The sequence below is a fragment of the Camelus ferus genome, chromosome 35, assembly GCF_009834535.1.
Source record: "Camelus ferus isolate YT-003-E chromosome 35, BCGSAC_Cfer_1.0, whole genome shotgun sequence".
Taxonomy (NCBI): domain Eukaryota; kingdom Metazoa; phylum Chordata; class Mammalia; order Artiodactyla; family Camelidae; genus Camelus; species Camelus ferus.
In genome coordinates this window covers 19,982,397-20,004,898 of record NC_045730.1, presented here as the reverse complement: position 1 = coordinate 20,004,898, position 22,502 = coordinate 19,982,397, and the positions used below count along the sequence as shown (strand labels likewise).

At 35.9% G+C, this 22,502-nt stretch overlaps 1 protein-coding gene and 1 non-coding gene across 2 annotated transcripts in view; both read right to left on the bottom strand.

The window, feature by feature from the left end:
- Positions 1 to 2,811: 2,811 nt before the first annotated feature.
- Positions 2,812 to 22,502, bottom strand: part of LOC106730791 (protein TOPAZ1-like) — a 54,404-nt gene continuing 34,713 nt past the window's right edge. Inside the window, exons 13-20 of the mRNA XM_032473729.1 lie at positions 21,993 to 22,059; positions 20,782 to 20,956; positions 19,966 to 20,066; positions 17,328 to 17,493; positions 13,851 to 14,015; positions 11,865 to 12,068; positions 6,369 to 6,552; positions 2,812 to 3,100 (exon numbers count right to left, since the gene is read on the bottom strand). Of these exons, the coding sequence (XP_032329620.1) occupies positions 2,881 to 3,100; positions 6,369 to 6,552; positions 11,865 to 12,068; positions 13,851 to 14,015; positions 17,328 to 17,493; positions 19,966 to 20,066; positions 20,782 to 20,956; positions 21,993 to 22,059 (1,282 nt within the window). The 3' untranslated portion in view covers positions 2,812 to 2,880. The remainder of the gene's footprint in view (positions 3,101 to 6,368; positions 6,553 to 11,864; positions 12,069 to 13,850; positions 14,016 to 17,327; positions 17,494 to 19,965; positions 20,067 to 20,781; positions 20,957 to 21,992; positions 22,060 to 22,502) is intronic.
- TRNAS-AGA lies at positions 19,060 to 19,132 on the bottom strand. The gene has a single exon. It is a non-coding gene; the product is annotated as a tRNA-Ser (tRNA).

Below are 22,502 nucleotides of genomic sequence, written 5' to 3'. Positions count from 1 at the left end.
CACACAAGCAGACAATTACAAAACACTGTAGCAAGTGAAGCGACTTTGCCATGCAGAGTGTGAGGGGAAAATCCCAGCTGGTAACACTTAGAACGGCTGGGTTCTGGAAGGTTTTTACAAGGAGATGGTATTCTCTGGATGGAGGGTTGGAAGGACGCAGTTCATTTACAAACCATCGTAAATGGCTGCTGTAATCCACTTAATAGTGTAATTACGTTCTATTTCATAAAATGAAAATTTCTGATTTTAACTGTGCTGTTAAAGGGAGGCACTAAATCTGTGCAGTTTCAAGTCAAATTTGGTAGAGATATCTAAATTGGTGGAAAAGCCAAATTATGAGTAGTTTAAGAAAAACTTTTGTTTAAATTGCTTTTTATAGAAACAATGTTTGCCAAATAGAGGTCTTCTTACTGATCTTTGGCCATTTGGCACAATTTTTATTTGAAAGTAACTTATTTTAACAGTTAATAGCCTCAGGTGGCTCTCATTTAAACTGTGACTTTCCTTAGCAACTATTTTGTAAGATTTTAAAAAGTAGTTTGTTCTATCAAGGAGAGATAAAAGCAGGAAAATTTTCAATGCTTTTCAGTTTAACACTTCTTAGGGAAGAGAAAAAGGCAAAACCCCCACAAAAGCAGGAAGCCCTTTGGATAAATTAATAAATTATAGCAAAGTATCTAGGTTTTTAAGCTTCCTTTTCTAAATCTTTTGCTATGAGATGTGAATCACAGCAATTTCCTAGGGTAAGTCAAAGGCTTCGGGGAAATACGATAGTTGGAAACAGTAAAACGTTAAATCATCTTAGGTCTCTCATTTCAAAATAAATTAAAACAGATGCGTTACGGGTACTCCAGTCCCTGGCATTGCCTTGGTTCAAAACTTAGCACAACGAGATAAGGTGACTCTGAGCCCTGCCCGCACCGACCTCCATTTCTGCCCTGAACAGCCCGAAGGCACAAACGGAACCCCCTCCCCTCCTCCTGCTACTTACATTCTGGCAAGGGTCCACACGCCACTTTTCTCTGACCTGTTCCTCCTCCCACCAGACGCCAGGAGTAAGGATGGCCCGGGTGTCCCATCCCAGGGTGCAGGAGAGGGACGAGGCTGGCTTGATGGATCAGCCCGCGAGCTTTCGGAGCTGAGAGCTTCATACTTTAAAGGTCTTATTGAAGATTGTCCTTTGGCTTTTTTTACATAAATATAGCTAATTAAAATTTTTCTCTTTTCTCTGGTTCGCATTTTCCTTTTGACTTTGGCCCCTTTTAACATCTGGATACTTTGAAACCATAAGCATTCTCCACCATGAGCTTGGGTTTTTTTTTTTTTTTTTTTTACTAATAGCAGTATTTCGCTTTTGTGTACCCCCATAAACTGCCACAGGAGAAATAGGCAAATATAGTTACCACTCTTTTCCCTTTCCTACCTTTTGGCACTGTTGACTGAGCTGAAAACAAACAAACAAAAAACAAAAACCTCGTCTTGTTCCAGCCCTAATGGTTCTTCACTTCTCATTATAAACAATCTGGTCAACTTATAATCCATTCCACCCAAACCGATTTTTCCTAAAAGCTTAATTTATCATCTCTTGCACCTTCATCCCTTCAAATGCATCCTTGCCACCAGCATCTAAATGGTCTCATATTTCCTTAGTTCTTTTCTTTGGGTTTCAGTTATGAAAAGACTGAATTATAATTGCCCACTTACTGTTCTCCACTTGTCCTCAAAGGCATCTTAAACTCATGGTAATAATCTCCAAACTCAATTTATTTCCTAGATGCTGAATTTCAGTAATGACAGTTAGTCACCCAGTTTGTTCATACTAGAGAACTGGGCCTCTTTCTTGATGTCTCCTTCTGCCTCATTTCCCATCTCCCCTTCACAAGACTATTCATTCCACATTTTATCATAGTAAGGCATTTTTCTAAGTGCTAGGTTTTAACTTTTTTATTTTTGTGAGGTTATAGATTTTTCCAATGATGCTGCCAACATTCTATTTTGGGAACTCCTTTAAGAAATACTTTCAGTCCCCCTAGTCACCATTTATTCTTTTCTTACCTTATTCAGACTCTTTCTCTAAATGATTTTAAATTATGGTTTAAAGTATCTAAAGTATCAAACTTAGGATTGAGGATGACCACCTTGGAGAATGACTGCTACAGATTTTGAAGATGGCTTCAGAAAAGGAACATAATAAGATAAGACTGAAATAAGATAGTAAGATTGAAAGGAACAATCCTTGTTTGGATATTTAAGTTCTGATATATTTGTTTAAAAGACGTTCTTTAGTCATAGCTAATGTGACTTACATAAATTACAAATTTTCAAGATACATATAGTATTCTAAGATACACTAAAGGAAAAAAGAATAATTTAAAAATTTTGGTTAACTCAGAAGGTACTCTGGACTTTTGGTGTTTGAGTCATTTTCCAATTTATTTTACTATTCTAGAATACAAATGTAGACTATGCTTCAGAGAGTGGACTGAGTGTTCACGAGATGTACTTCATACCACTAAAGGTTTCTCCGAAGGCTCCAGACACCTGCTTGCATATTTCCGCTTTATGTCTCCCTCTTATTAAATGCTGCACAACACTCAGTTTGTGATTTTCCATTGTTTGGATTTCAGAATAAATTAGGATTCACGACACTTAGGTTTACCTAAATTAAAGAGAAGTCAAAAAGTAATTCAAAAAATTATTTTCAGTATGGATAAAACTGTTATAAACTGCATACATCAATCAAAATCTTTAGTGTTTGAAAATTAACTTTCTATAAATCAATAAAGAGCAAAAGCTGAATATGGTGAAAACTGTCTTTATTTTTAGGGCCTTTTATTTTCAACAATGAGTACCTGAACTTAAAAAAAAAGCCTTTAGTAACTAGTGGTTATTGAAAAGCCAAACCTTTTCAGCCCACTTCATATTCTTTTTCAGCCATTTCCGGGCAGACCATTGTTCCAAACTATAAACCTGTTCCTTATTAACGTTGACAGTCATGTGCTTAATGAAAAGCTTTGGATCGGATATACGAGCAGCCATGATTAATCTTTTCATTGCAGCTTGATAATCATCCTGGCTCCGAGATTTGTTTTCTTCACATCTACAAAGTGGACACCTCACAGAGTCAGAATCTTGAAAAAGAAGCTATATAGTTTCTTCAAAAGATAGGAATTTACATTTTTTGGTTCTAAGCTATGACAGTCTTTTTATTACATTCTAACAGTGGATTTCAAACTTGTTTGACTATAATACACAGTAAAAGACATTTTATATACACCCACATACATAAAAACTGAACAAGACTTGCCTTTATGACAATGTACTATATTTTCTATTAGGTTTCATTTTTCAAAAAATTAAATGGTCCCAACCCCCTAACCTAATTTCACTACATAAATGGGCTACAATCCACAGTCTGGAAACAATAATCTACAATACAGCTAATAACCTATTTTTGAAGTTAATAATTGTATAATTATTTATTATAATGCATAGAGTATTAAATTTAATCAAATTTGAAGTTAATAACATTCATGTGTTTTACCTTGATATGGCTTTTTAAAATTATAAGCATATACTTAATATGTAGCTCACATTTGGTAACAGAAATTGTAGCTATATGCCTTTACTAATTTCCAGTAATTTTCTTCAGTCCTAATTAAAAGTATTTCACTAAAGTGCTAGAATTTACTTTTAAAGTAACTTTTCTACCAGTCTCCATTTTCCTATAGACAGGGAATAGGAAGTATTTAAAATAGAGATGTGGCCGTCATTAGGCATCGCTTTTTCTTGGTGTTTCCTATGTCCTGCTCTTGGCACTCAGAGGGCCCAGGAGAAGGCCGGAGGGTGAGCCTACCCACGTTAACACCACAGTGTGGTCTACAGAGTGGTGGGAATGAGGACTTCCACCTGGAACAGGAACCAGTGGTCAAAAAGAGGAAAGACTGGTCAGGAGCCTTCTAGTACACTCTGGCTTAGGAATCAGTGCCTGAAATCTGGTAGACTGGGCGTATGCCAACCACATGCAGTTTTTGAAAGTCTAATGATGAATAAAACTTTCTCAGAGGTTAAGGCAGGTGTAAGCTGATCTTGAGATGAGTTAAGGCCGTGGGACCCAAGGCCACGATCAAAGCATGTTTATAGTGTGCAGTAAATAATTGCTCCGTGCATGCATCAATTATGTAAGATTTAGAACAAAGAAAATAGAAGTATGCTTGTGCTAGAGATATTCTGTAAGCCTAATGAACAAAGAAACTCAGACCACGCATGTGCTGACAGAAAACAGATAAAAGCAGGACAGGTGCATCATAGGCGCACCTCCCTGTGGAAATAAAGTGTTGTTAACCCTATGGTGTCTCCGGCTGAAGTCTGTCCGGCGGTATGGCACCTCCTCGTGCATTTGTTCGTTTGGGCCTCTCACCTCCTAGAACACCACATCAGCCTCCTTCGGCTGACAGCAGGGCTCAATATGATAATAATAATAGAGAAAACAACATTGGTTTGGACAAAACCAAAGACCCAGGCATGCCACTGTTAGGTACTAGCATCACAAATTCAGTACTGAATACAGAGGCTGCACATGTGTGGGGAATGGAAAGCTATGAGAAAACCAAATCCTCTGGAGGTGATGGGAGCCCAAATGCGTCATGCCACTGGGGTGCACAGTGGTGAAGAGGAAGCCTTCAGAAAAGAGCTCTAACAAAAAAGCTAATTTTAGTGGGTTTAAAAAAAAAAGTGGACCTAAAATAAATTATTTCCCAATTCTCCTCCCCTTCAGTATGGGATGGGCTGAATGACTTGTTTATCAAAAATAGAGCAGAAACGACACTGTACAACTTAGGACACTAAGTTGTTAGATACCAATTTTTCATGGCCCCTTGCATTTCTTTAAGTTTTGAGAGCAAATACACTGACTACCCCTTGTTCCAGATTACAAGAATGTCTAATACAGTGAACAACTCTGAAAGACAAAGAGTTTCTCCTTTTGCAGCAAAAGACAGGTTTGCTTACAGCCTTACAAGGTGGAGACAGTATTTTCCTGAAGAGCAGGGGGGCAGGCATGCTTATTATCCCTTTATAAAGGACTTGGGTTTCTAGGTTCAGGAGTCCTCTCCTGGGTAACGGAACCCACTGCATGTGCAGGTATCCATCCTGGCCCATCTGTGGGACTCAGGAGCAAGAGGAAGAGATACAAATATGCAGATAATCATGCTGCTTGCTGTGCCATAAGTAATAAAGTCCTGTCTCCAACCCAGGAGTCTTGTATTTTATGCGAGAATCCTTGAAACCAGCAGGCTGACCTAAAAGGCACTGCAGCTTCCTCCTTGCTTTCTCTCCTGGATCACTGACTCTGAGAGAAGTTTGCTGTCGTGTCATGAAGACACTTAAGAAACTTGTGGAGGGGCCCATGTGGCGAGGAGCTAAGGCTTCCTGCCAGCAGGCATGTGAGTGAGCCAGCTGGGAAACGGATCCTCCGGCCCCAGTGAAGCTGTCAGGCAGGTGATTCAGGTCCTGATCACATCCTGACTCCAACATCACGAGAGACTGAGCCAGAACCATCCTGCTAATAAGATACTCCCAAAATTCCTGACCTACAGAAACTAAGATAATATTTGCTGTTTTAAGACACAAAGTTTTGGGATAATCCAAAAACTGTAACAGATAACTAATAGACTATTCAGATTGAGGATCTGGTCTGTACCACCAGTAAAGTGAAGCAAAACTCTGGTCAAAAAACTCTAAAATAGGAATCCCATGAGATCCTCATATTACAAGTTTCCTGGATAAAGCTGACAAGAAATTGGAGTGTTGTAAACCTAAATTCTGGACTTTGAATAAAATTATTTGAAGGGATGCCACTCTGGTCCAAGAGCTATGTTATAATATTTATGCATTTATAACAACATTTTAAAATATTGAGACTAGGCTAATGGCTTTAGTTTCAAGAGGATTCTTGACTGAACCTAATAAATTATCATATATTTCCCTTTTACACCTGGTTCTTAGATCTTCTGTGATGACCATAAAGATAAATAACTTCTAGGTTTCTATCTAAAAACTATCAGTACACAAGAAAGATCCAAACCTAAAGAAGATCTGTCTCTATGACCACCTAACAAGATCTTTGAAGTTGTTAAAGTGTTTCTTGAAAGGTACTAACTTGTTTGGTTTTAAGTCTCAAAAGGTCAAATCCTTTCTCAATATAAATGTTACCAAAGTTTGTCAATACTATACATGCACAAGTATACAAATATATAAATGCTTTACATATGTTTATATATATACATAAATAAAACATTTACATCCTAGGGCAGGTGTAGGGAGCCACAATCTGCTTTCAGGGTGCAGTTAAAGTTATTTCAACCAACCTTTTTAAAACGATCTGCAGCATCTCTGTAGAAGTTTCAGGACTCTGAATACTACTAGCGTTAGATACCAGGAAGATTTCAACAGCTAGAAGCATTTCGATCTCAGACAAACAGGAAGGAATCAGTAGAATTTTTTGGTATAAATTCCCCTCCAATGGTGGGTAACAACCCAATGAAAGAGCGCCTGAAAATCAAGTAACAGATCAGACTTTACTAAAACGCCAACAGGTGAAAACCTAGGTTTCCAAAATATCCAGAGGTGATAATTACTTTTGTTACAGAATAATTCTTCACATTAGAAGCAGATTTATTGCACAAATTATATGGTAGTGAGCTTATCCTAGTACATGTGAAATCATACTTCGTAAAATGTTTTTGAAACATTAAATACGAAATGAGAAATTTTAAAAAACCCTCTGAAGAATTACTTTTGAGCCTCATTGGAGCAACTGCCCACTTATTTCAAGCCACAGTCAACACAACATAATTTCAGAATAACTAAAAAATCAGAAATAGCTACTCGGGTGTTGTTTTAATGGGACCTGGGTCTAATAGCAACTTTATATATACTTATAATAACTCCCTATCTTGAATTATGAATCCATCATGTATAACTGAAAAATTGTGCTCTACACTGGAATTTGAAACAACATTGTAAAATGACTATAACTCGATGAAAAATGTAAAAAAAAAAAAGAATTATGAATCCAAAGAGTAGAAAGAAAATAGAAGATAGAATTTGAAGATTTTACTTTGTATCACATAGTTTTACAGTATTTTTGAGCACCCTTATTTATAGTGCTGTTACAGCTTGTGCAATAAATGTGTGCTGTTCCTACTACACGCTGGCAGTGTGCTAAACATGCGATACAAAAATGAATAAAATACATTTCCATCGTGTAGGCACTCTATGTGTTGTTCACCAATTCATGTTCTGAAAATTTCACTTTTCCAAAGAAGAGATTTAAACTCTTTTAAAATGTTTATGTACTTATTACAAGTGATACATAGGGAAATCTTCTATACATAAGTCTTGGGACATCCAAATTGTATATGGGAAATATTTTACTGAAACCAATTTAAATCTGTGTGTAAAATTTGCTTAAAATGTCTTATTAAGATAAGTTTCTTCAAGAAATCTTTCTACTGTGGATGATGATGACTAATCTTTGAGGACCTACTATTCGCCAGGTACATATAGGTTTTATCTTATTTTAACCTGACAATTCACCAACTTTGAAATTAGGCACAACAATGCTCGTATGATAGATGGGGGGGGGGGGAGCTGTATGTAAGCACCCTGGCCTTCTGACTCCAGATTTTGGAACCCTAACCACTAGGTAGTCCCATCTCCCTAGACCACTGCCAGGACCAACCAATCACTGACTTGTTAACTCTCCAAGCTATCGGTAGATATAATTTATGTGCATTTCTGTTTTACTTTTCTGAGCAGAAGAGGAAAACCAAAGCCAATAAACTGAGTAGAAATTTACTCACATTACTTTTTCCCCTAAAATCAGACATGAAAAGAAAAATACTCCATTTGGCTTTAGGGGCAGAAAGTAATAGAAAGAAACACTAACATCTCCCCTTCCTGACTTTTTTTTTTTTTTTTAACATTTTTTATTGATTTATAATCATTTTACAATGTGTCAAGTTCCAGTGTTCAGCACAATTTTTCAGTCATTCATGGACATATACACACTCATTGTCACATTTTTTTCTCTGTGAGTTATCATAACATTTTGTGTGTATTTCCCTGTGCTATACAGTGTAATCTTGTTTATCTATTCTACAATTTTGAAGTCCCAGGCTATCCCTTCCCACCCTCCACCCCCAGTAACCACAAGTCTGTATTCTCTGTCTGTGAGTCTATTTCTGTCCCGTATTTACGCTTTGTTTTTGTTTGTTTATTTTTGTTTTTTAGATTCCACATATGAGCGATCTCATATGGTATTTTTCTTTCTCTTTCTGGCTTACTTCACTTAGAATGACATTCTCCAGGAGCATCCATGTTGCTGCAAATGGCATTATGTTGTCGGTTTTTATGGCTGAGTAGTATTCCATTGTATAAATATACCACCTCTTCTTTATCCAGTCACCTGTTGATGGACATTTAGGCTGTTTCCATGTTTTGGCTATTGTAAATAGTGCTGCTATGAACATTGGGGTGCAGGTGTCATCCTGAAGTAGATTTCCTTCTGGATAGAAGCCCAGGAGTGGGATTCCTGGGTCATATGGTAAGTCTATTCCTAGTCTTTTGAGGAATCTCCACACTGTTTTCCATAGTGGCTGCACCAAACTGCATTCCCACCAGCAGTGTAGTCCCCTTCCTGACTTTTTAGCTCCAAGAGAAAAGCAGTATTTTTAGGACTAGGTAGCAAATTAGGAGCATCAGGAAGGCAACTCTGCTGTCCCTGGACAACTTCCCTCTGATTAGTTTGGGGACAAAAGCAAAGGCATCAGGAAAGTGAAAAACAACTCATGGAATAGAAAAAAAACCATGAATTTATATATCTGAGATGGGACTTATATCTGAAGTGTGTGTGTGTGTATATATTTATGTATATGCATATCATAAGTGTACTGATAAGTACCCCTCCACTTACACACTCAGCAAGAAAAAACAAAAAACTCCTCCATTTAAAATAGTACAAAGAAAAAAATGGGTGAAGGATCCAATAAACATTTCTCCACAAAGATATACAAATGGCCAATAACCACATGAAAAGATGCTCAACATCATTAATCTTAGGAACATACAAATCACAACCTCAGTGAAGCACCACTATATATCTACTAGGAAGGCTAAAAAAAACCTAGTAACAAGTGCTGGTGAGGATGTGAAGAAATCGGAAGTCCCATGCATGGCCGGTGGCAATATAAATGTAAAACAGCACAGCTTCTTTGGAAAACAGATTGGCAGTTCCTCAAAATATTAAACACAGATTTACCATATGAGTCAGCAATTCTGCTCTCAGGAGAAATGAAAAACATACGTCCAAACAAAAACTTGTATGTGAATGTTTAGAGCAATGTTACTCTTAATAGCCAAAAAGTGGAAACAATGCAAACGTCCATCACTGATGGACAGATAAACAAATTCCATACAATAGAGTACTATTCAGGAATAAAATGGAAAGAGATATTGATGCAGGCTACAATATGAATGAACCTTGAAAACATTATGCTAAGTGTAAGAAGCCAGTCACAAAAAACCACATATTGAATGATTCTATTTATGTGAAATGCCCAGAACAGGTAAATACATAGAGACAGAGACATGAATTGTTGCCTAGGGCTACGTCGGGTGGGGAACATACATGGAACAGGGAATGAATGCAAATGTGTTTCAGATTTCTTTTTTTGGAGGTGTTGAAGATGTTCTAAAATTAGACTGTGGTGATTGCTGCACAACCCTGAATATAAAAATGAATGCACTGTGCATTTTACATGCATATGTTTTATAGTATGCAAAATTATGTTAATAAAGCTGTAAACATATTTTTTTAAAAAGCAAAACGAAGGCACTGGCACCACAGCCGTAACATAAGTGCCTTGAAGAAGAATTAGCCGTAAGCTCAGAATTAAGTACGGAGCTCTAGACGTAATCATGAGGCACTGAAAGTCTTTCCTAGCTTGTGGTAAGCTATGTGTGAAGATAAATCAAAGAGAGTTCCACTGATACTTTAACGTCAACACTCTCAGGAAATGAGATGTTTTGAAGACTGATCAGTGACTATGAATTATTCATTTCATTTTATAACTCAGGTACATTAAATAAAAACAAAAACACTCTTTACCCATATAACCTTACTTGCATAAGCCCCAGAAGTTTTACTGCACATAAAATTAGGCACAGGTGTGTTTAGATAAAAGGAAGAATGCTAATAAGAAAGGTACTGAATTGTACCCAGGCATTAACTGCTTTAACACACACTAAAAAAAAAAAAAAAAAAAAAGTTAAAAAATAAATTATCATTAGGGCTAGAACAATTTGGAGGAATAGGGAGTGACTATTAATGCACATGGGGTTTCTTTTTGGCCTGGTGAAAATGTTCTAAGATTGACTGTGGTGATGGTTGCCCAACTTTGTAAATACACTAAAGCCATTGAATTGTACATGTTAAATGGGTGAACTTCATATTTGAATTATATCTCAATAAAGCTGCTAATACAAATTTTTAAATGATTAAGTTTAGCTGTTTTAATACAAAATTTTATTTCCAACTAAAAAATAGAAAGATTCATAGAAATCTCATTTAAATGTTTCCAAGTTAATACTTGTTTCTGTGGCATACAAATGCTTTCTGATGGCACTTCCCCCAAACTGCACATTTGAAAAAAGTGACCTCATTAACGTCAATTCTAAAAACTAAAATCATGAAGTTACACCAAATAGTACATACATACTTTGTAGTGTGATTCCTAGCAGTCTTTAAGGAAATAGTATAAGGAGTTGAAACATAACCACAAAAGTGAAATGAAGTGTTATGAACAAACCATTCTACCTTTCCTCAAAATTTATGATCATCTTCAAAAAAATTCTGCTTTTGAAATTTCTTTTGATTGTAATCTACAATAAGAAATACATTTTACATAATGACCCAGTACACATACATGATTATATGTAACTGAAATGAAAATTTTATCAAATAATACTTAACCTTACTAACTGTAATGCACGCTAATATTTTCTTTCTCATTTCATTGGGAAAAAAAAGTTACCACTTGCTAAACTGATCACAGCTGGCAACGTGAAAAACAATTTCAAGCTGAGAGAGGTTTTTGTTGGTGCCAGTAGGGTGGCACAGGGGTGACACACACTAGGTCCTCAAATGTTTGTTATATGGATGACAGTGGTAGAAAGGAAAATTTAAGACAAATTACTGCCTGAAGGCAGAAAAGAACTCCTTTCTAGATCTAGATTCTACACAAAATTGTGTTCTAATTAAAATACCTGTGAAGAGGCTGGGACTAGAGAAAGTGTTAGTTTTCTAAGCTTACTTATTAGAGAGGAACAATTGTAAACAGATTAACAAAGTTCTATTACTAGGAGCCACATGAAAAACTGTCATGTGTCATGCTGCATTGTAACGGCAGCCTCTGTACCTCCTGTGGCCTGTTATAAAATATTCTACCATAAAGATCAGTGATAGGTGTGTGATTACTTCTTAAACTTCATTCTACCAATTGTTTAACTCCTGTTTAAAAAATATACCAAATTGGTTCAAATTGTGTCATTTATTTCCTTTTCACATCATCCAGTGGACATGTTAATACACAAAGAAATAAAAGATACAGCAATTAGAAACAAAATATAGTAATTAGTAACAGGTTTCAAAAGAGTACAGATCTGTTTAGTATCTTTGAATGTGTATCAACTGCTCTTTTTATATATTCAGTGCCTCAATGTAAATATCACACATGATTTAGGTTTAGAAAATTAAATTAAAAACCAATATATCAGATTTTAATTTTTAAAATGTAACTTACTTTTGTAGTGGGTTCTGGCTTTGAGCCATAAATTACTCCTTCCTAAAGAAGTAATCAATCTTCTAAGAAAGGAAAAATCAGTAGGGATGCTCTTTGAAATCATGAACTCTGCTACAGAGGATGACATGCCAAGGCAGTTGTCTTCTATACAGGCATCCAGAAGTTTATTAAAAAGAAGACTACACTGTGAGACCTCCACAGTTTCTGAAAAGAAAAAATAACTGACATAATGAAATTGATGTGTCTTCATCTCCTAAACTTCCCTCTTAACGCTTCTCCTTTCCTCTCTGCTCCCCTTGGCCCCTTCCTACCCACTACAGGAGTCATAGTCACTAAAATGCAATCATCTTACATGTTGTCTAAGTTGACAAATAAAGCACTCAACAGAAGCAAAACCGTTTATTTACTGTGTAATGGATAATGTGAAGGGAACGTGAATTCAGAGGCTGCATTAACACCTCTATCCATGGTCCTCACAAGGTGACTGCATGTGCAGGGTCTCTGATGAATGACTGCACAGTTCTGTTTGCATTCTATCTACAGTGCACACCTCAGACTTCTCCTTCTGATGACTAAAATAAATCATCCCCTCATAAATATTCATTCTCAAATTAAAAAAAAAAACAAACTCAGTGGGGAGGGTATAGCTCAGTGGTAGAGACCATGCTTAGCAAGCACAAGGCCCTGGGTTCAATCCATGGTTCCTCCACCAAAAATAAATACGTAAAATAAAAAATAAACCTAATTATAAATTAACTTGAAAATAAACCTAATTGCTTCCCCCAAAAAATGTTTAAAAAATTAAAAAAGCCCTCCTTTACTATGTATGTCTACTCCTTTCTGCTCTTTACTTTGAAGACAGTGAAGCCCCCTCGGAGACTTCCAACTCTTTTATTGCCTAGAATCAGTCAGTGCCTAGACTCCAGGTCTTTATCACTGTAGGGTTTTTTAGTGGTCTATGCCTAATTAGGAAATTTATCTCCTTACTTTTAGTCTCTTTCTAAACATTACCACCAGGGAACTTTCCTGTAACACCAGCTTGATTACATCACTACCTGTCCCCAAAACTCTAGCGACCCCTTACTACACATAGAGAAGAAGGTCTGTTTAGTCTGCCATTCAGGATCTTCTAAAGTCCGGCACAACCATCTGCTCAATCTCACTATTATTATTTTGTTTCATTATAACATAATTATTTATCAAAAGCCTGTTCTACAGCAGCCATTGTACCAGGGATACCAAGATAAAGAAAATATCACTGCCTTTAAGGACTTTATTGTCTAGAGGGAGAAACAGTTAAGAACACTAATTGCAATATGCCAGTGGAATAAATGGGAAAATGGACACTGATAAAGCACTGAGGGGAGGCCTTCACGTTAATGTTTTTGTTTTCATTAAACTTAACCCATGACTCTGACCCATCCCTCAGCTCATTCCTGACCCACAGCTTCTGCTGTTTCCCTCGACATGCTGCCTGCATGTGACTTGCAAGCACTCAAGGGCACTACCTGCCACTGCCCACAGTATTCTCTTTCTCTGAACTTGTTATCTGCTTAATTTCCTCCATTTCCTCCATGTTTTCCTATGTTCCAAGGTAATGGAAAATAAGTTCTATATTTGTTAAGTGATAAAAGAAAAAGTATTATTTATTTTTCCAATGCAATGAATTATTTTAAGGTATGACGCTTGCTGGGGGCATTTAACATACTGTTTGCTCATGACTTGACAGAAGTAGGAAAAGGGGAATCAGGAAATGCTCCTTTTAGGAACTGCTGACAAACAATCCAAAGATAAGCATCTTATTTTTTTTAAACCATCAGGAAAGCATATTCAGTTTGCAGAGAACACATTTTACAAAAAACAACATCATTAAAAATATGTGCTGGGATATAAAACTCAACCAAAACAGGTGGAGAACTGTTTCTTATTAACAGTTAAACACCAGATGGGCCAGAGATAATTAAGCTAAACTTTCAAAAAACATACCTTCAGACTTTTGAAAACCTGGTAGATTTTGTAAAACTTCAAATGTCTGTCTATAAAGGCTCTTTGCTAAGCTTTCATGTGCAATTGTACAGAGCAGATTATGCCGATTGAGCACATCCAGTCTATCGCAAGGCCACAGTGGTGTATTGATGATCCACTCTGACTCTTACAAAAAGAAAAAAGTACAAACACTGTGAACATTACACTAAACAGTATAATAACAACTAACGTTTTAAAATATCTTTTGGAGAAAATGGCAAGACCCGGAATGGAAAGTACTGAACAGCCGATTAAGGTTTGCCTAAACTGAAGTGTACTGTCTGTCTGGTAACTAAAAACTGTACTATTGGGCACTAACATCTGGACAGTTTATATGCACCTGTGGTCCCTAATAGGACAGTGTCTGTATAGAAGATCCTTATACGACAGTTCTCTAAGGATTTTCTCACAAAAGGAGGCTTTCTAAAAAACTCAAAATAACTCGCTGCAAATCTGGATGGCAACAGGAGCAAATTTGGCAACATTTACCAAAAAGCTTTAAACTGCCCTTACCTTTAATCCAGTAATTTCATCAGAATTTATCCTAAGGACATAATAAAGATTTAGCACGGACGTTTAGCAGGGATTGTTGTTCATAGAAATTTAAAAACCAGCTAGTTCAAGAAAAGGGGACTCATGGATCTGTCTCTATGTTTATCTGTATTTATTCATAAGATGGAAAACCATGCAGCCCATTAAGTTATGTTGTAGAGAAATATTCCCTTTCACAGAAAGATGTCCACAGGAAGACGGCCGCCTGAAGAAAATGCAAGGCACTAAGGAGTCTGCAGAGCATCACTAAAGCGGTCAGTAACAAATGTATCCATTTAATTTACACACTCATTTCCAGGTGGCTTGATATGGACTTTTTACCACCATCTTTGCTTATTCATCTCTTCTTATGTCTCTATAATGACTATGTATTACCTCTATAAAGGTAACAGAAGTTATTTTAAAATTCAAGGGCAGTTTCTCAATAAATAGCATAGCATTTTTTAAACAAAATTTGTATTCTAGAACATTAAGACACTTTTTTTCAGCCTCCAAATCTTGACTAAAACTAAAATTATGGTTTTAAGGATTTTTTTTCTTTCTTTCTTTGTTTTTAATGCTGGTAAGGGGAGAAAGCAAGGTAGGAATCTGCTGCTTATCTGCCAGGGTGCAAGGTATCAGTGCCGAGAAAGAGTTTAAAACGGCTAAGTGAAAATGTGAAAAGCTAAAACAATTGATTTCTTCTCACCATAAAGTCTGCCACCCACTAAATAAGAAATGTGTAAAATACTCTACATTTCTCAAACTTCATTTTAAAGAAGTTTAATAGGTAATAAAGGCGTATGTTTTTTAAAGGAAAAAGTATAGAAAAATACGTAAAAAGGTAATGTGCCTCTCATTCCTGCCCTCCAAGCACTCAATTCTCTTCCCAGAAGCACCCACTATTAATAGTTTCTTGTGCATACAAATATTTCAAAAGTATAAAGATTATATGTATGTATTCTTTTTTTTTTTTTTATACCAATGGTAGCATCTATGTACGCTGTTCAGCACATCCCTTTTTTTACTTGGTAAAAGATCCTGGAGAGCATTCCAATGAGTACCTGCAGATGTCCCTCATTCCATTCCATCATATGGCTATCATATAGTTTCACTAACTGGTACATCCTTAATGGACATTTAAGTTATCTGAAATTGTTTGTTATCACTGTTGATGATTAAAAAAAGATTCCAGATAACTTACAGTGCATACGTTTGTATACAGATGTAAATGTGTTTGTAGGAAAAATTCCTAAAAATGGAGTTAATAGATTAAAAGAAATTAGCATTACTAAATTTTGACAGATATTTTATCAAAAAGACAACGTATGTGAAGGCTTGTTTCTTTCTACCGTCACAAAAGGCATATCACAAACCTTTAACCTTTGCTGGTCTGACAGGTGTTTAGGATGTTAATGTTTTTGTCTCTTAATACAAGTTCAGTATTGCTCTCACTTATTACAAGGCAGTTGTATTTGCTTTCCTGAGAATGGCCTGTTCACTGCAGAACGCTTTTAAGAACAAAAAAAATTCTGGGGACAATTTAACATACTTCTGTGGGTCTTTTTTGGAAAGAAATAAAATTTTACTTATGAAAATGACTTTCAATTGACATGGTCACTGCAAAAGGAAATCTTGAATTTATAACTGACAGAATCTTAAAAGATAATCTCAAAACTGAAGCATCAAAATTGTAAAAACTGTAAATCTCCATAGACCACTCCTCGCCCCTACCACAAACTCTCCCCAGCCTCTAGTTTCAGAAAGACTGGTTTTGCCAGAAACTTTGAAGGCAGAAGATCACCAAGCCCACTTCTACCAATGATTTTTACCCTTTTAATTTCTTGCTGCATCTCATCTTTCTCACAGAGCTGGTGAGCTCTGGCTTGCATTTTTCTACCTCCTATTTCTATATACATTCTAGTTTGTATTTGTATATTTTGTATTTTCTATTACCATTTTGTATTTTATCTTTGTATTTGGTTGTTCTTCCTCTCCGAGGAAACCTCACTGGCTATGTTTAAGTTGAAGAAAACCTTTTCCAACAAGCTGTTGATCACGAAGTCCAATCAGAGCCTCTATATTCCATAAACCCTCAGCAGTGAACAAATACAGGTGTTTTATATACATATATATGAATATGTATGCATGCTAGTCTTGAGTGTTAGTGTAAAGGACTTCTATTTTATTTACTCACGCATTTATTCAGTCTTTCACCAAAACTCTGAGATTCTTGAGATTTCTTCAGTCTTATATATTCCATTTTATCAAATAAAATTTGCTTGATGGTGCACGAAGCCAAAGCTACCATTAGATGCTCTGCGGCTACTGTGCCACCTACGTTTTCATTTACCTCATACCAAACTAAGTAGCTTCTGCTAGCTTAATCTCACTGTTGTTTCTCTTAGATGAACTGACTTACCAGGGAAAATAAACTTCACTTGTCTTAGTTTGAAGTCATGCCTGTCTGTGCATGTACAGAAACAGTTTACGCAGACTGCAGTCGGGACTTCCCTGTCTCAGCAGCTGAAGCTTGGGCTTTGAAAGCTGGACTGTCCGGGACGGAATCTGGCCTCCACTCCTTGTCAGTCATCTGGGGCAAGCTGCTTAATGTCTCGTAACATTTTCTTACCTATAATGTGGGGATTGTAATAATTCCAACCTCATGGGGTTTCTGTGAAGATTAATTGAGATAATCACGTAAAGCATTTATATGGTGATTGCGCCAAAGTAAGAACCACCTTTTCAACAAAGGTTCATATAGTTTCTTCTTTAAAGTGAGGTTAATGTTCTCCTTTCATTTTATACAACCTTTCCTACCCACATGATTACTAGTTTAGACCAAATTATTACCCACAATTCAGTATCAACTTGAGGCAAATACAAAGACAAGAATTTATAACTTACCCCTTAAGACCCAAATGGCACCATCTAGGTTTCCACTTTTTAGAAAAATTTCTGCTGCGATATTCACAATCTGACATCTTGGTGCTAACTTCTCAGGCCCTAGAAGTCCTTTTAAACTTGTAAAATGTATTTTTAACTCATACAGTTTGTCTAAGACCTTCCGTCCCTAGAGGAAAAAAAAGAAAAAAAACCAGCAGTAACTGAGTATCAATCACGTAGAGTATTATAGAGATACAAAGTCACCGATAATTATATAGAAGACAATTATGCAATTTGAATCACCATTCTAGACTGACAGCTGAACTGCTCCCAGACTCTCTCCTTAAGCCCTTTCCTGCTCAACCACAGAGATGGGAAGGAAGGGGAGCAAGCAGGGCTTTGCCTCATATTAGCCAAGGCCCCTACTGGGCCCCCTTTCAGCAGTTCTCCTTTCATCCGTTTTATTCGCTGTGCTTCCTCTAAAGATTTCATTTGGAAAAAGGATTTCATGCCTTAATGTGGAAAACTACCTGTTATATGTTTTGCTCTTCTCCTGTTGATCACCCTGAGATCCAGGAGGGAGAGTCAGTGAAAAAAAGATAGTATCAAATTTAGATAAAGAATGATAGTGGGAAAAAAAAAAAGAGGTAAAACTGTTGGCTGAAATTTTTTTGTTGTTGTTCAATAGGCTAATTATTTCACATATTTTACATAAAGACTGCCTCTAGGGTAGACATCAGAAACTGGGACATAGACATATATTATTATTTTATAACAGGGGTCAGCAAAATTTTTCCATAAACAGCCAGACAGTAAATGCTTTAGGCTTTGCAGGTCACATTTGTTCAGCTGCATATTATTTTTGGTTGTTTTATAATTTCTAAGTCTTTAAAAATGTAAAAAAAAAAACATTCTTTTTTTAAAACCTTTTTTATTGAGTTATAGTCATCTTACAATGTTGTGTCAAATTCCAGTGCAGAGCACAATTTTTCAGTTATACATGAACATACATATTGTCACTTTTTTTTCGCTGTGATAAAAAAACATTCTTAACTCACAAATTGTATAAAAACAGACTGTGGGCCAGATCTGGCTTTTAGTTTACAGAACTCTTGCTTTGTATTGTATTATATACGCTGTTTTGAGTCAGATGCATATTATGATGTCAGAGTACTTTCAATTTGTAAATGAGCACATTTTTCAAGGGATACATTAATTCCAACAGTTTTACTTTAATGTTCAAAAAGGAGTAAGTTTCATGAAAAAATTCATGCTAAGATAATAACATTTTCATTCTAAATAAGATAAATAATTTTAAATAAACATTTAAAATTAAAATACAGGCACAAATTCAGCAACCTCTTATATCTTAAGAAATAAAAATAACCAAATAAAATTAAAATATACTCTAAAATTTCAGCAAAATCAGGATGAGTTTTAAAAAAGGGTCTTCTTACTAGGTAGTCCTCAGATTCTCAAGCATTAAATATCCAAGAAATTAATGCTATGATCAACCTTAAGCTGTACTGTGAGAGCAGGGACATGGTACACTCTGCCCATCCCAGGCCTGCTACACAGTAAGTGCTAAACCTCTCGGAGACCTTGGAGACTGGAGAAACCTCCGTACAATGATTTCTTTCATTCTTCTTTTTTTAAAATTATTTTTAAAACTTTTTTGGGTATTTTTATTTACTTATTATTGTGTTATTATTTTATTTTGGCAAGGGGGGAGGTAATTAGGTTTATTTATTTTTAGAGGTACTGGGGATTGAACCCAGGACCTCATGCATTCTAAGCATGTGCTCTACCACTTGAGCTATACCCTCCCCCCTGTACAATGATTTCTTAAAAGTGTTTTTTTTAGTTCATGAATTTTTAATGTATATAAGTGACCATTTACTTAAATGTTATTTCACTTGTAAACTAACCTCTTTATGAAAAGGAATACAAGTCACATGTCAGTAGCTGATTCTAGAGCAACCCCACTCTCAACTATCCTCTCTGTATTACTCCATCCCTCAGCACTTCCTATTTTACATTTTCCTGGCCTTTACTTTACTTAACTTTATTGAATCTACAACTCCACCTGCCACCTCAGGGAAATCTAAAGAATGGCAGTACAGCATGGTCTAGAATCCCTACACTGCTTCAATGGTGAGCTAAGCCTCAAAGGAAGACATGAAGACATACAGCAGGGAATCCTAAGAGGTGATTTTAAAGGAGTTCTGTTAATTGTGAGTATCCTGGGTTCACTTTTTTTTTTTTTCCTTTTTTTAAATTCAGGTATAGACAGTTTACAATGTTGTGTCAATCCTGGGTTCATCTTAAGAAAGGTCTTCCAAAATTATAATGCTACCAATACTCAGGAGCTGGCAAAATAAATTCTGAATTAAAAGGTGCTTCAAATAAATACGATATTTAGCACAGCTTCCTCAGTGTTCCCGATACTGAGCTTCTTCATAGTAGCCCGTCTCCTGCCACCTCCTTTTCACACTTGCCTGATTTACCACCAAATAATTCACTTAGTGTCTGGGTCTCAATTTGCCACCTGCAATGATTATGAGCAAATTCCTAATTTGCAGGGTTAATCCATATTCTGTTCAAAATTTTAAAACTAACTTTCTATAAACCAAGCCAAAATGAAAATTTAATGAAGTACCTTGGACCACTGCAACAGCTTGTGATAGAAGTACATAGCACTGATTCCGATTCTTCCCAGCAAAGTTTCATCTGCTTCATTGTTTTGTGGATCTTTGCTAACTGAAACACAAAGTAGGTGTATGAAAGAAAGTGAGAGTCACTTAGAATGAAGGAAAAGGCAAATTTAGTATGGAATTAGTGACACTACCACAAAGACCAGGAGTCAGCAAACTCTAGCTCATGGGCCAAATCTGTCCTGTGGCCCATTTTTGTGTAGCCTGTGAACCAGTAAGAACAGTTCTTTTATTTTTAAAGGATTGTTCAGAAAGAAAATTATGTGACACAGATTATATGTCACATGTACAAAGCCTACGATACTTACTATCCGGTCCTTTACAGATAAAGTTTGCTGACTCTGACAGAGAATATAGCTGTGAAGAGCTCATGTGGGAAAAAAAAAAAGGTCTAAAAAAATACGAATTTTGTTGACTTGTAATAGTGAAGATAGTAACAACTTAATGATTCAAAAATTTAGATGCTTCACTATAATTTGCTAGTAATAGTTTTACCAATATGAATGAAAAATAAAGACATGAAATATCTGATTTTACATTGACCTTATATCATTATAATCTAATTTAACAATTAATAGATGGAAAAACTTATAAAGAGAAGGGAAAGTATCTAAAACTTGCAATGTCAACTTATCCCCAACATGGAGAATATTAAGAGCTTTATATGCTAAGAACATCGTATTGGTTACTCAATCAATCAATCAGAAAGAACACTGTAACACACTAACACACAATACTCAGATCAAAACACTGACATTTACCTGTTTCAGCAAATTCACAAAATGGAACACCTGGTCTCTCTTCTTCACAGTCTTTTGTTAGTGTTTCAGCAATACAAGTGCAAAATTTCTGCAAATCTGCAAATTTTTCACAGCCTATTTTTATGTTTATGTATAAATTTCCCAATTTGGTCCAGTCACCTTTTTCTTTATAACACTATGAGAATTATTAAAAACAAAACAAAACAAATGCAAGCTTTCATTTATGCAAATATATTATGGGGTAGGCACATGCAGGCATCAGATAAATAGAAATTAATTAGACATAATCTCTGCAAATCTTATAAACTTACTAACAATTGCTACAACATCAATAACATATTACTGTACAATCTGACGATAGCAAAACCTCCGCAAGTTCCAGATGTCAGTGTACACTTGTTTTAAGTATCTAGGTCCTAATGTACTTCATGATGTCACCTCCAAACCTGAATAAGATACTGAAGATAGATTTTGTGGAAAACAGATGATTAGCAGCAAGATTTGAGCTGCCTCCACAGCAATGGGTTATTTTACTACTTTTAGAGACTGCATTTTACAGTTATTGGGCCGTTTATGATTTGGGATCCACACATCATCTTGAGCATTATACTTCTTCTACTAAAGGGGCTACAAAGTAAATTTCAGTAAACTTACTGTCTTCCTATTGTCTTCTAAACTAAGGAAGTTTCCCACAGCAACAAAAACTGTTTAAAGGGTGTAAATACTAAGTTAGACTAGACCAACAATTACTAGCATGAGTACAAAAGTGATCTTAAATTAAAAAGTAAAATCATCCTTAAAGTCCTCTATCTCTTATTCAGACGTTAAGTGCTTGGAGAGTGTTCGTGACCTTGGCTTTACTCAGTCAGGTCACATCCTGCAGCCATGCACGGACCATGACAAGAAAGCCAACTTGTGCACTGAGTGAGTCTGCCCAGTGACAAGAATTAAAGGCTAAGCTACAGATTATTACACCTTAAAGTAAGTTAATTTTAAACTGAACAACTTCTACAATTATTTTTAGAATAGTTCACAACTCTAAAAATTATGTTTGCATTTCAAAGCATTAACTAGTAAGAAAATAAAACTTTCTTTTCTTCCCTATATAGCCACATTTCTAAAACTTTTTCTAAAGTTGAGTTACTATTCCAAGCTTCTTTGTTGTTATTGTTTTTCAGAGATTCCATTAACTTATTTAATAAGTATCATACCTCTATTTCATTCAAGGCTGACTCTAAATCATACTTCCAGTTCTCCTTAAATTGCCTCATCTGTAACCTTTAACAATAGAAAACAGTTAATTATGTTGACCTCCCAAAAAAAATCACTGTTGCTCCTAATTCATTTGTTTTATAATTTATGCCTGACACTGGAGAAACAGTAATATACTACAAAAATTTTCAATGTTGAAGAAAATGGCAACTGCACAGATATGTAACTCATACTACTTCCTCCCAAATGACAGGCAACAAGGAAAAAGCAAATTCCACTGGAAACCATACGTTAGCCTAACTTGAGGATGTCAAAACTTCAAAACAACTGTGAATAAAGAGAGGAAAAAAATATTAATATGAGCCCTTGACCTCTACTGCTCCCACTCCATCCTCACTGTTCCACAAAGAGTTGTGGCAAGCAAAGACTGACCAAAACAAACCAAAAATGTGAACTAGTAAAGGGACTTAACATTGATTAAGAATTACCATCACAAAGTCCTAAGTTTG